Here is a 14,813-nt window from a genome sequence, read left to right on the forward strand (position 1 = left end):
GGCAATTCTGCATGGTGTAAATCAGAGCAGCTCAGTGGAAAGGAATAGCATTTGCTGGCTTGATGCAGTTCACTATTTCCTTCCACATTTAAATGAAAAAAATGTAATCAACCAGGTTATCACAGCACACTTGGTATGGAAACCAGTCACATCCCCTCTCCAGCTCCAAGCTCTGCCCTTCCATAAACCCAGTCCTTGCTAACCTACATACCTGTTCTCCTCTATAGATAACATATTCAGCGTAGGCAAGTCCATTCACGCTTGGCCGGCCAATAACAGAATGGTGCCCTGGAGGGGCATGAGCCATTTTCATTGTGCTGAACTGAAGAAAGGATTTTCCAAGGGTCACTCTACAGAAGAGCATTTGTCTGAAAGGAAAAAAGAAAACATAATTTCAAAATATCTTACCAGGAGTTGCATGCTTCCAGAATGATTTCAGACTTTTGAGTTTGTTACACTTAATTTCTCAAGGGTTTTTCGAGAAACATTTTTAGAAACCAGTTCTAAGGCTGTATAAAACCCGTCACAAAAAAATCTTTCTTGACATGCAGAAGGGAAAACACATTTGGTTTAGCCTTCACATGGAGACCTGTTCATTTTATATAAAGCTGTTGAAAGAAGGTGAAACTCTTTGTGTTCCTACCAGCAGGGTACAGACAGGTGTCAAAGTGTGAAAAGCACATTGATCTACTCCAGTACAAAACAAAGCTGTGATTAAGTACTGTTCACTACCTCCAAAATTATCTGATCCATAGTACAACACTGCACTGCTGACCACCACTTTGCACTGCAGTTTTGTTCTGAGAGTGCCTGGAGTTTAATTGCTATTTTCCCCTGACTCTTCATTTTCAAACTTGCTGTTACAAGCCTCTTTCCTGAGCCACAATTCCCTTTGATTTATACTCACTGTATGCTTAGATGTAATTTTGACCTTTCTGTGGGACTCGCTGCATTTATATCCACTTTTGTTCAGCCTTGACGTATGGAAAGCTGCATTTTTCCTGCCATGACCAAGCTCAAGTGGCTATTCTTTCCCTGCAATTCATCCTGTGCTGGGATTGTAAAAACTAGGACAGCCAGAAGTACATACATGGAATACTGCTGGACTCATACCTGTGGCAGATATAACAGGATCTGTCTTTGTGTGTGGGACAGCCTGTTCCTCCCCCTATCCCATAAACATATTGGTTGCTTTTTGAGGAGTTCTCGGCAAAGTAAATTCCAGCTCCAAACATTCCTCCAATGTATGCATGCCTTTCATCAAATCCTTTGTGAATGATAGCATTAATAAAAGGAGACCCTAGAACAGAATGACATGAAATGATGTGTTATCATACATACTTGTTAAGCGCTATAGTAATACAGGAGTCTATTTCAAGAGGAGCTTGTCTGCCTCAAATAGACCACTAAGCACCAGAAAGCATGCTCAGTCAGCTGGAAGGGGGCGATACCCAGCAGGATGCAGTGATGTGTGGGATTTATCATTATATACCAAGATCCCACATGTGACTCATATTTCTTACTCATTTCACAGATCTCATTAAATGGCTTTCCCCCCACTCACATTTCAGCACAATTTATCTTGTCAGTGCACACATTCTCCAGCAGTCAGTACTGGTTAAGATGGGGCAAGAGGTCAGGACAATCATACCCAAAACCAATTTCCTACGCAGAATCATAGAAGGATCTAGGGCAGGAGAACCCTCAGGCAACTGTCATTTGTAGGCACTTCTGGATGCTTCTAGAAAACATGTTGCTGAGACTCATGGTTGGCTTTGATTCCTTTCCCTCATGGTTGCCTGAAGTGCCAGGGTAAAATGCTTTTACTGTGTGCTGCTCCCCTCTTTTAGAAGATACTCTGTCTTTCTCACAGCAATGTAACATCCTTCCAGCCGCTTTACTGGAAATGACTTAGATATGGCTTAGCAAACCCACTTTTTTTTTCTTTTTTTTGAAAATGTATTTTTTATCTAGTGTAGTTTCAGACTGCAGTAACCACACAGACTAACTCCACCACCCCCACACCCCTGCATTTCTAGTGCAGAAATACAATTACTGTACAGGATGGTGACACAGCAACATTAACATTGCCTATGGATCCTTTTAAGTTTTGGGGTTTTTTTTGTAATTATCAGTACATACAAACAGAGATCACTTCCTTACCATGAAACAACATGCGTTCATTGTGATGATTATGATTCTCCTCTGATACCTCCTTCTGCCTGTGACAGAATCTCTCCCGCAACTTCTTGTTCACGACCTTTTGAATCTGCAGTGGTACAACAGGTCCAACCATACTTCAGTTGGAATTGAAATGTAATATAGTTTCACAGAATTTGCATAAATTTGACAGGGAAACTAAGAGTAAGACATATGAATGGTATAAAGAAACCCCATGGCTGTTCTGCATGCAAGGCTGAAGTCTTTCAAACAAGTTGGTAGCACCCACTTGCAGATGGTTAAAACTATTGTGAAATTGCAGCCCAAGTTCTCTGGTTTAAGGAATACTTTCAGGCTTCTTCCCTCAGAGTTTGTAATACCACCAAGAACTACAAACTGCCTGAAACTCCTGCCCTCTCTGCTTTTACCTAAGTTGAACAATCTGGGCTAGCTTTTTGCAGCTTGCTGTCTGGTTTAGGTTCAATTTTTATGAAAAGAAACAACTTCTGAGGAAAGAAATTAGGAGATGTGCTGTTTAATCTATCTTGAGATATTGTTCCAGCCACATGCTCTAATACCATGGTGGTTTCTGTAAAGGACTTCACCTTTGGTTGGGAGTAGGATGGAAGCAGAATTTGCTTCAGGACATATGACCTACTGGGCCAAGTTGCAAAGGCTCTGCACAGGCTCACTTTTCAAACAGATATACAGCAGTGGTTTGCTGGAGCTCAGGAACAGAGCTCTGTTCCCTCCTCCCCCAAAAAAGGAACCAGAAAGTGTACTTTCCCTCAGAAAGACAACACTCCATTGTCTGATATGCCAGGGCTTGTAAAAGGTATTTTTCTAGTTGGCAGGGGCGAAGAAGGCGTCAAGATCCAAAGTAGCATAGGGAGTTAGAAACTTTTATTAAAGTCATGCTCATCCATTCCCCCTCTCCAAAATCTCCTTTGAAAATGCAAGAAAAGACTACGCCAAGAAAAAAAAAAAATCTGTGCTGCAAAGTCAAATACAGAATTTATAGATCTCTGAAATTAAATCAGGCTGTGAAACCTAGGTCAGGCTCTTCACCACTTCTGTCTTCAGTTCTTCAGACTCCTTTAAGAGCACAAGTGGATAGTTCACCCTCATTCCACGCACAGAGTACAGGATCAGTCTAATTTTAGCATTTAGCACTTGCTTTAACTCTGCTCCTGAATATTATTTCAACAAAGAACTTTAAATATAAAAGGGTGATCCATTAAACCAATTCTGCCTGCTTGCATAAGTACCAACTTATTTTACCACATAGAATTAAGAGGTTTTGAAACTTACCCTGATGACATTGTACCTGTTGAAGATCCCGCCAGCATTTCCACCATCTCGATGCTCCCGGATTGTACTTTGCATCTACATAAATGAACACAACTGAATGTTCAGCGCACAAAGCTTGCTAGCAAGGCAAAGTATTCATGCAATATCTCAGTATATCACTGGCAACAACAGACAATCTTGATTGAAAATTAATTAAAAGGTGTCAAAAAACCCCCAACTCAGTTTTAAACTGAGGTACACCCTTATTTCTCAGGCACCCAATGCACTATGCTGTTCCACAATAGAGAAGCTGGATGATGCAATTATCCAATCTTGTAATAAAAATCTACATAGGAAAAAGGAGACTAGTGGCACTTGCTATCAAAATTATACACAACTTGCTTTAGATTAGAAAAAAACTTTGAAAATGAATATACAAAAAAATCATTTTGAAGTAGTAACAAATGTGTTTCTAATGAGTACAGTTTGTATTTCTCAGTGACAGGAAATGCTTGCACTGTAAATTTTCCTATGTCATTAGCTGCCCCTGAGAATTTCAACAGTTTCATCATGTCTTTTCCAGAGGTATTTACAGCTACAGCAACAACATTTAGTAACAGCTCAAATAAATATTCCCATTTACTACAGCAGACAAGCAACCCTTCTGTCAGAAAAGTTTATACAAAAGATCTACACAAACTCCAGTTTACAGAGTTACTAATAAAAAATATTCCAGGCTCAGCTGGCAGCAATCCTGAATATCTAGACTTTTAAAGACTCCAAACACTTCTGTGCTACAGTGTAGGAACACAAATACACAGTAAAATGGTGTTTCGTCCAAGCACAACTCTTCAGAAAGTCTCTTTTCTGTTATGATTTTTCTTTCAAAATGGTATCTGCTTGTAGTTTACTTAAATAAAAGAGCATGTGTGTGTGGGAGGCAAAATTACAGTCAACTCTCAATTATCCAAGAGCTGTTTATCTGGGTTACAGATTAACTAAGCCACTGAGACAAGAGAAAACAAACTGGTTCACATGCAGAAACAGCCTAAGCACAGAAAATGCCTACAGACTTGCAAGGCCTTGATCCCTTGGTCTTCACTCACTGCCTTTGATTTTCACAGGTCCACCTATCTCCGGAAAGCTGTGGAAACCCTTGCTATGAGATGAGACATCCAAAACACAAAACCAAAAAGGCAAAATTGGGATAACACTAAGTGAGCAAACAGACCACTTATTAAAAAAAATTGGCAGGACACAGCAAAATAATTTCCATCATTGCTCTGTATAAAAAGACAAACGAAGAGCCCTAAGCTTCACGTCAGATCTATGCAATTCATACACCAAAACACATTTTATCACTTTCAACATGCGTTGCATGCTTTAGCTCTGAGGGGTTATAAGTGAAAAGAGAAATACACTGCCACTGGAGCATTAAGAAAGGTACTTGCAATACCTCCTCTTCTACGGACTGATACTCCTTATCGTCAGGAGCAAGGTCAAGGAGAATGGTGCCCTGACTCACACAGTGGAAAGTCAAATAAGGATTGGTGCCTGCAAAGAGAAGGAATTAAAGGAATAAAAATCAACAGGAGAAAACAATACCAGCTCTATTTGTATCCATCATCATCATTATTCTTCTTAAATAACCCCAGTACAGCAGGAAATGCAAAATAAACACAAGACAAGCACAACCTTGAAAAGATAAAGTGCTTTTGTTAGCAGCAGAGGCTTTAAAAGAGAGAAGGAAAATGCACGTGGCACATAATTGCATTTTATTGTTTCCGCTTTCAAGAGAAGCATCTGGGAAGTGTGGGGCAGCAAAAAACTCCATCAAGTCCACTCTTCAGGATACAACTGGCCTGTGGGTAGGTACATAGGGCAAATCAATCCAAAAGCTCCTGGCTGGGTGAAACAGAGTCCCTGGAAACTGGCACAGCCTCCACAGCTGCCTCAGGGGTGTCCATTCTCTGGAAAGGCAAGTGATCACTCAGCCCTATATGTCCTCAGTATGTTCTTTACCTGTCACAACCCACCCAGCCACCAGGTCTGCCAGCAAGTACATTTTCATGACATCCGGATTCTTTCAAGCCCTGGTGACAATGCCTACATTTACAAAAGGTGACTTCTGGGAGCCTGTTGTATGCTACGCTTAGACTAACCAGTAAAAGCATCATATTTACCTTGCTGCCCTCCTAGAAGTCTCTCCACACCTTTTATTAATTTGTGCCGGTGTCCATATGCATTGATCCCAATTTCTTTAAGCTCCTCATGCCCCATGTCTGCCAACACATCCAGGGTTATCTGGAAAGGTGAAGGACCACAAAAATCACTTGCCAAACCCGGCCCAATTCCCAAGGCTGAAGACCCATCAGCTCAGAAAATGGCATGTATTCATGGTGCAACCAAGAGAGTACAGATGTTTTATGTTTTGCTGCACTTCTAATTGCTGCCACCTTCTGGCAAGCCTCTCACTACCACAGGACCTTACCCAGCTGCTACAGCCTGAAGCTGTGCAAAACTTTTACTTCTCTTACAGCAATTAACAGGAGCTGGTTCTCACAGGAGATTCTCAAAAACATTTTTACTTACATGGAAGGAGGATGCATGGAAATGCTGGGACAAATCTGGGAGTATTTTTGAAACATTCTAAGTTTCACATTGTTGTGCAATTTATTATTTTCACTACACAAACAGAAATGGGTATTCTGTAAGTTTACTAATAAACATTAAGTGTGTTTCACATCAACATTATTATGGTGTGTGCTATTAGTGTGTGTATATATATCCATGTGTGCACTTGCATGTGTATCAAACCAGTGGGTCAGCTATGCTAAGTCATGCTCAACTATTCCACTATTTTTGGCAATAATTAACATTTTGATGACACATAAAACTATTCATTTGGTTGCAATATATGAACATATCTACAATCACCTGACAAGCTTTTAAATTTCAAGGTCACAAAGATTATTGGTGGAAGCAGAAAGGTAATAAAACATGATGTCAAACTTTTTTTTAAAAGAACAGGACATAAAGGCTAAATAAAGCACACATTTTTATTACTATAAAGCAATAGTGCATAGAGGTGTTTCTGTAAAAACAAAGATTTCATCTGGAGGTGATAATTACATAAAATCTGCTTCCAAATTTACACATTAAACTAGAATGGGAAGCTCAGCAAATAATGGAAAACCATACAACTGGATTCAAAAGAAGCTGGAATGTTAGCACAACTGGACTTGCAGGTGTGAACTCTATCTACTACAAATTGAATATCATTAATTCAAAAGAAAGCAACTCAAGCAAGGAATTAATAGCCACACTGAACATCCATCCAATTGAGCAAGAAACAACCCCACTGGGATTGCTGTAGAAAAGCCACTGAAGACATTCATCACATGCAGCAGAACATGAAAAAAATACAGAAGAAACCCAGATATTAGAAAGCATCAGCACAGATCCAGTATGAATAAGAGACTAGAGCCAAGGTGAAAAAGTCCACATGAAGGTACTGCAGTGCTTGGAAAAAGCAGCCTAAACCAACAAGCTGAAGGAAGATGAGCTTGTTTTCACTAGAAAGAAACTTACAAGAGGAGTTAAACAGTTTAAAAATGATAAATTAATATAGTCAATCCAACTTGCACTATTAAATCTTATTAGCAGGGCAAGATCTTAAAAACAGGTTAGGAGTTAAGGAAGCAAAAGTAGAACAAAACCAGCATCGTAACAGGAAAGTGCGAAAAATAATAAAAAAGAAACGTGAACAGAATATAGGCTGATTTGCTTCTTAATAGAAGCAGTTTGCTTCTTACTAGAAAAGAGCTTATGTGTCATATATAAGAAAGGGACAAAGATTATATGGCATTTTAACTTTGAGGAGATACCTCCTGTAACCTTTCATGGAAACAGTTGGAACTTTTCCTGTAGACAACACATTACATTTCAAATGTTTGTTTCCTGACCCCTCATAAACGATTAGCAGCAGAGGCCTGGGAAAAAAAATAACCATCAAATCCAGTTTCTTGCACTTGCACCTTTCACTTCCACTGCTGTGTCCATCACACTCATGCAAACAAATAATCTATTTAACTGTAACATGTTAAATTTAAGAAACGGTACCTAAAAAGAGTCCACAAATACATTAGAGGTACTTCTGCTCTAAGAAGTAATGGAAGCTTGAGAAACTGTTACATTAGTCATACTCTTTTCATGTATTGTGAATTATTGATAAATCTACAGGTTTTTTTCCCTCATCTCTCAATTCCATTTGAAACTTGGTAGCCCTGCAAACCCCAGTTAATACTATAGTCCTAACCTATTAGGAAATCCAGCTTCTGCATTCTCTAGTGTGACTAAGCCCTGATAAACTGGATTTTTATTTCAGCTTATAGTCAAACTGGAGGGTTTCCTAGATCTAACCAAAGTGCTACATGCAGCACTACAGGTGGCAAAAGGCTTGTTTGGATATCAAGACTGCTGAAGGACAAGTGCAGGCGACATTCCAACTTAACTTTGTTATAGCCATCATGTTCAAAGTTCACAAGGTCCAATGTCTCTCAGAATACAAGCCAAACTGACAGTCATCATGTACGTATAAGAAAGTGAAAGACACTGGATATCTGAATCAAACAGCAAAAGAGATTTTCACAGGTTTCTCAACTTCACCATAAAGTATCTGGCAACTAATTTGCAGTTTTCTTGGACATATTTGTTTTCCTGTAGATGTGAGGTTGGGTTTTTTTGTTTCTCTTTTTCAATTAGGGAATGTAAATGTCACTCACATTTATTAGATTAGTCTCTCTTTTAAACATACAAACAGAGATGAGGCTTGCCACTTACTTGTTCTGTCTCAAAGATGTCCCGAAGGTGTTCAAGACCCAGGCTTTTTAGGAACTGGGTAATGTTCATGTCGAGACCAGAAACTGTAAGAGAAGAAACAAGTCGTTATATCCTATGCACCTGAATTAAAAAACCAAAAAAAACCAACCACCAAAAAAACCCAACAACTTAAAAAACAAATCAAGCAATACCACTGATTCTAACGTAAAAATTCCAAACTCTGATTCTTTTTACCATCAACTTGTCTATGTCTATAATAAACAATCCACTTCCACTGTGTGAAAGCTCAGTGCAAAGCTCATCATTGTTCCCTCCTCAGAATCAACTATTAAGAAGCACGAATGATCTGTGGCAAATACAGGCTCACATGGCAAAGAGAAGGAAAGGAAGGGTAGGTGTATTTTCACTATGTAATCACCTAGATGCTGACATAAAGCATGCATTCCAGATACTAATCAAAGGGTTTAAAAAGCCTTAGCAAAATCCCCCAGCCATCACAATCACAATTCCTTCATCAAAATAATTCTCATTGGATTTTCTGCATAAAATCAACAATGAACATCTGGGCACCTAATCAGATCTGCCTTTGTAGCCAGACCTAATCATTGATAGAAAACATAGATGAACAGCCAACAATGCTCCTGGCAGAGCACATGAAAACAGAGCAAGCATCAGACACTTTAAAATGCAGATAACAGCTCAAGCTGTACAATATTTTCTGGCTAGTCAGAAATGCTTTTCAGATAAAGCAAGGCCTATTGTGATACTAAGCTACTGTACTTCTAGCAACGTAAACTTGTCCAGCAGCAAATGCACCTTCTCCTTCCTTCCTTTCAGTTCCTGCTGCTCCATCACCAGCATTTGATGCCCCTCCTACAGCTAGTTCTGCCAGTGGCCCAGTGAGGTTATCTATACTGCTGGCCGCGGAGAGGCAGGACGGTGTAGATGCTGGTGAGATCAGGGAGGCACTAACAACAGTAGCTTGAGGCTTAAAGCATGTAGGCAAAGCTTCTGGAGGCATCGCGTCTATCAGCAAAGCTCGGATATCATCAGCCTGAAAAACAGAAAGAACATTCAACATGAGGTTCTATTATCACAAGTCACCAATCTCTGGAAAGAATTTTTCTTTGAATTTATTTTAATTGATTGCTCTGTTGCCTCGTTAAAAAGAAAACTGCCAACTTTTGTAACACGGGAATTCACGGTTGCAAAAACACTCTGATTCACTGCTCAGACATAGGTGAACCGAGTTCTCCCCATTTCTAAAGGTATGTAAGAATGTACATCTAATTTCCTTTCTGGCAGAATGACCTTATAGGTGTTAAATTCAGGAAGACCAATGCAGCAACTTTATCTGAAATCCTTCACAACCTATGCTGGGCAATGCCACCTCATAATTTCTCTGTCAGGCTCAACTTCTGGTGAAGCATTTTGCACTGGATCAAGGTTTCAATGGAAAGACTTTACCGCTGCTTTTGCTATAATCACATCTTACAGTGTTATAATAGAAAAACAAGACAGGAGCTACAGGAGAAGCATGAACTTAGCTAACAATTGAATTTAGCCTTTGTTGACTAAATTAAGCAGGACCCTCATTTTCAAGAATTTCCTCCTTGCATGTTCTTGTAGAACATGATTAAGACATCCTTATTTTCCCCCAGAGAAATGACAGAGTTTTTGTATCCCTCATCACAAAGCAGGTTTTCTAGAGCTCAGATTATTCTGGAGGATATTTCTTGAACTCTCCATAAATTAATCAGTGGCCTTAAAAGATACTCACACTATAACCAGACACAGCATCCAATTTGGTTGCATTATCTATTCCATCAAGACTAGTTAACCTGGGACATAAATGTTTATGTAACCTTATTAGGCTTTTTAACCAGCCGCCACTGCCACCACTAACAAGAAAGGTTCTGGATGCCAGTTTTAGAAAAAGTTTGATAGCCACCTGTAAATCTTAGAATACTGTTCTGGAGTTAGACAAAAAAGAACTGAGGTAATATGCAGACACTGAGCATAATCATCCTCTAAATGATCCCATTTCTCTAAAGAGCCATCTGATTTTCCTCCTAGGTTCAAAGAAATAATCACCAACGGTACACAGGCTGACCACCACTGGAGACATTTCAGATAGGTTATTTCTGGCAATGAGAGGATTGATCCTAGGAGTGAATCCTTAAGCAGAAGCAAACCTTAAACCACAAGCCACATTATGATCTCAGGCAAAGGAAAAAGCCTAGACCTATGAGTAAAAAAATCACAAACAGGCACCCTGGAGGTGCTCATCTCCCTCCACCTCAGCACAGCAAAAGCTGAGGACCATTGACACCATGGAGCCATAGAAAGCCATTTAATATGCAGAGCAAATCCTCCAGAGCAGTCTGTGGCTGGCATGCTAACGTGAACTTACTGTTGCCAGGTCTAGTGGTGTCTGACCCTCTTGATTCTTCATGGTTGGATCTGCTCCATGAGCTAACAGCAGAGCACAGAGCTGTGTCCTTCCTTTTTGTGCAGCTTCATGCAATGGTGTGAACGCCCATTTATCTGTTGCATTTACGCATGTATTGTATTTGATCAACAGCGCTGCTATATCCACATGCTGGAAAACACAAGAACATCTTAATCAATGTGACTCTTGTGAAACACGTATTTCCTTTTTTGTGCTGGAGGTAATGGTGCTTAGAGACCCCTGTGATTTCTCTTTCCTTTAACTCACTTCTCTGCCTCCTGCGTCTATGTAGCAGCGCACCTCTTCAGGTACCACTTTATACTGCAGCTCCACAGTTACCAGATCATCCACCAGCACATGTGTAATTGGGATCAGGCACAGAATTGTATTTCTGCCAAATCACCCCAAGTACCTAGCATGAGGTTTGTGTCAGCTGCAGGAGCAGACATTATATTTGATCCAGCATAAAACCGATAGAGTTAACTGTCAAAATATTTGTAGACAAATTTGAACTGGCAAGACAAATTTACAGGGCTGTAACACCTGTGATACGATACTAGAAGCTCTGAAGATCAATGTGTTGTACTGCTGAGCCACCACTTAAATGTCTGCACACAGAAGTCTTTGTCGTACTTTATTTCTTCCTTGCAATTTCTTGCAAGACTTTGAACCCATCCATGGCAGCACAGATTTGCTCTTTCTCCAATTATATTTTGAGAGAACTCTAATTGATAGAAAGTATTATGAGTGTCCTAAGGGGACAACTGTTTTACACGGGCTGTAAAAGTAATGATCTTATAACCCCACCTTCCATCAATATCCCATCCTTGAAGTCACCCAAGTTAAAATAAGACAACAGAAAACTGGCAAATAAAATTTTTCACTGCCTCTGACCAGTAAAATTACTTGTGCGATACAGTTAAGATATAAAAAAAGCAGGTAGTCAAAACGAGTAGGTAGGAGTGTGAAACACTGAAATTGTAAGCAGAAGTGCAAAGACTTGCCAATGGATTTCATTTTTTCTCTCAATGGCAATTAAGTGACTCTTAGCAGCTCTCGTAAAAGGGCTTGCTCTCTGGGTAAGCGTGGTTTGAAAAGACTGATGACCTTATTTTTCCTCCCTGCCAAACTTTTAAAGCAATTGATGCTCCTGTGACTTTTCTGCCACATGAAACCCTACTGAGGGACAGACAGCATGAAGTACTCGGTGGGAGAACTGAAGATACTTTGTGAGGAAAAGGTTGAGCCTGTGAAACCTGCCAGCTATGAACTTGTGAAACCAGTGCTCATCTCCTCTCTGCCTCCCATCACAGAGATCTGAATGGGCTGATGACAGCTCAGAGAGAAGTGTGGGCCACCACAGTAAAGGTATACAGCAACTCTTAACTAAATAAGCTGATGGAAAAGCACCAAACACTGCCTTGTTAACTTCTCCTAGAGAAAGTAAGGCAACCAGATTAGATTGGCATTATGATTTTTTAGAAGTGATAATCAGCTTGAACCAATCTCTTATATTTCCCTGTGCCAGTAAGGAACGTTTTGCCTTCACGTAAAATGTGTGTTTGGGTTTCCTGTGCTTGAAAAGAAAGAACACAATCTTTGCAACAAAATATATCTCTAGATCTAAGCAAGGTCCTGGGAATTTAATGCTTATGGCAGATGCTGATGAACAATATTGCTTGGTATTAGGACCCAGCATCATAAAAGAATTCTGTGTTGCATTTCTAAACCTTCAGCAGGATTTGGAGTTTTTTGCTTTTTAGGACACCGGGATCCCAGACTGACATAGAGAACCAACACAAATGATGCAGGCTGAGTTTCATTGATACGCTCTCCTTAAAAACAAGGTGAACACTATACTTTTTATTTCATTTGGCTCTCAAACGAAAGCATTACAATCATCTCTCGCAGATTTTACTCTTCTTGTGCCGGGGCCAGGTAGTAACAGACAAAGTGTATCATGAGACCATCAAAAACACTGCTTGAGCTTCATGTCCTCTGTCTGACTAAGCACACTGCTGGGAGCTTCTCAAGTACTGTCTGTACAATTATTTGCAAAAGATCTCTTTCTCACCTCATCTACAATTAACAGCTGCTTATAAGCAATCTATCAGGCATCTGTGCAACTGATATGCACACAGGTGCTTCCTCCTATATGGAGGAAGGAGGGCCTGCCTCATCCAAAATGGTTTGAATCAGCCACTGCACCCCCACTGCAGCAGACAGGTTGCCCAGGGGTACACCCACACTACAAACTCAGTAGCCCTTCAGCACTTCTAGCTTTAGCAATAGCTCCCCACCAGAGAGCAGCTGTAATAGGCCTCCACTTCCCTGTCACCACCTACGCACGATCCCCTGGTATTGTTCTCTTCCTTCCACCCAAGTCTTTCAGTGACAATTTGAGGTCTTTTCTGTTTCAACAGTCACCCCAAATTTAACACTGTTCATTGCCATGCATCTGCTTGCCTGCATAAAAGCTATGTTCTAGCGATCTTTCCAAACCACAGCCTTTAACTGCTACAGCACACCTGAATCTGTGTCTTATTTAGATCCGTAGGACTACAAACAGGACTCACAACAGCAACTTAGCCCAACAGGTATTTCATGCCATCAAAACCAGAACTACGTTCACAGCAAGACAGTTGCAAAATAACTAGTTTTGGATATGACTTTAAGGAGTTCCTTGTTGGTCTACTCATGGCAAGAATGCCTGCACCTACCCCATACGATGCTGCATTGTGTAGGGGGATTAATCCTCCTTTGTCCTGGGCATTAACATCAGCACCATGCTCAAGAAGGTATTCAGCTACTTCCAAATTGTTGTAACCAGCTGTAGAAAAGGCACAGGAAATGAAATCAGGTATTAGGAGAGCTAAACTAAACAAAAATTATTAGACAGAAAAGCTAAAGCAATTTTTCAACTGCAAAAGCTCCTCTTTCCTAGTAACTGTATTACCTCCTGAAATACAGCTGCCATAGTTAACAACTCTCTGTACAGGACAATCCTCTGTGAAACTCTTATTATACCAATCCTGGTTTTGGTGATTAACTTCTGTAGCCCTATCATAAATATACAAGCCTTCAAAACCCAGTGAGTCACCCACCTGCAAGATGTAGCGGTGTTGAATTTCTTCCCTGGGTGTCTCTGCAATTGATATTTTCTTGAGTACATAGCTTCTGCACTCGTGCCAGGCACCCCTTCTTGGCAGCATCTAACAAGGCAGCGTCTCCTCGCAGTAAGTCCTGGATATCTGTGTCTCCTTCTTTCACCAAATCTAGAGGAGTGTTCCCATCTCGATTCTTTTTTGTTGGATCAGCTCCATGCTGCAAAGAGCAAAGTGGAATGCTACTGTCACAACCATGAGCAGAGCAGTGCACGTAAGTGTGTCACTATTTTGTGGCACAAGATAGGAGGCGGGTGATTTTGCCAACCTGCAATCATGAAGCAACAACTGTATAGATTAGTAGGCACATGAGAATAAATCCAAGAGGATGAGGCCTAAAGCACTAGTCTGCAACACAGCTGTGTGAATCTCAACTCCACAGGCAAGAATAGCAGCCCTCTGCGAGAGCTGCCACTGCTCTACTTGCAACTGAAGTAGGTTCAGGATCATATGCTGCATATAGCTACACCCTACTGTCACAGCAGGTGCTAAAGAAAAGCCAACTGCAAATACCTTGCCGGTCAATCCTTCCCTTCTCCTGCAAACTGGCTGGCAGAGGTGTTTCCTCAGCACACCTTTCTGAGCTACTGAAGCCAGGCCCCAGGTTTCACTAAATGCCACCTTGCTATTGAAAGGCACTTGTTTCAGAAGGGAACAAGAAAAATACTCATTTCTACACTTTCCAATAGATAACAGCACCATCTTAGGATGTTTACAGGTCCTGGAAAGCAGTGAAGAAAACATTTTGGTGGGAAAGTGAAGAAAGTGGATTTGGATGACTGCTGGAGTATACCTGTGCTGGTAAAACATGCAGATCAGCCAGTGATAAGAACACAGTACTGGAGCACGGGACAAGGAGGGGAACTTACATCTACATACAGCATATGGTGTGAGTCATGTCCGTG

The 14,813-nt window shown here is 40.6% G+C and overlaps 2 protein-coding genes across 5 annotated transcripts in view; both read right to left on the reverse strand.

Annotated features, from left to right (window-relative positions):
- SARAF (store-operated calcium entry associated regulatory factor) overlaps positions 1-14,813 on the reverse strand; it is a 299,073-nt gene that overhangs the window by 206,687 nt on the left and 77,573 nt on the right. The gene's annotated exons all lie outside the window — the stretch shown is intronic.
- The window catches only part of TNKS (tankyrase), a 147,847-nt gene that overhangs the window by 6,823 nt on the left and 126,211 nt on the right, over positions 1-14,813 (reverse strand). For 2 of the 3 annotated variants that reach the window (XM_052776658.1, XM_052776673.1), the window contains 11 exons: positions 13,849-14,068; positions 13,465-13,574; positions 10,706-10,894; positions 9,073-9,346; positions 8,293-8,375; positions 5,634-5,754; positions 4,907-5,004; positions 3,472-3,546; positions 2,164-2,269; positions 1,114-1,300; positions 212-368 (listed from right to left, as the gene is read on the reverse strand). In XM_052776658.1, coding sequence (XP_052632618.1) covers positions 212-368; positions 1,114-1,300; positions 2,164-2,269; positions 3,472-3,546; positions 4,907-5,004; positions 5,634-5,754; positions 8,293-8,375; positions 9,073-9,346; positions 10,706-10,894; positions 13,465-13,574; positions 13,849-14,068 — 1,620 coding nt within the window. The remainder of the gene's footprint in view (positions 1-211; positions 369-1,113; positions 1,301-2,163; positions 2,270-3,471; positions 3,547-4,906; positions 5,005-5,633; positions 5,755-8,292; positions 8,376-9,072; positions 9,347-10,705; positions 10,895-13,464; positions 13,575-13,848; positions 14,069-14,813) is intronic. The other variant, XM_052776663.1, reaches the window with a different exon arrangement.

The sequence above is a fragment of the Harpia harpyja genome, chromosome 2 (genome assembly GCF_026419915.1).
Source record: "Harpia harpyja isolate bHarHar1 chromosome 2, bHarHar1 primary haplotype, whole genome shotgun sequence".
NCBI classification, from domain to species: domain Eukaryota; kingdom Metazoa; phylum Chordata; class Aves; order Accipitriformes; family Accipitridae; genus Harpia; species Harpia harpyja.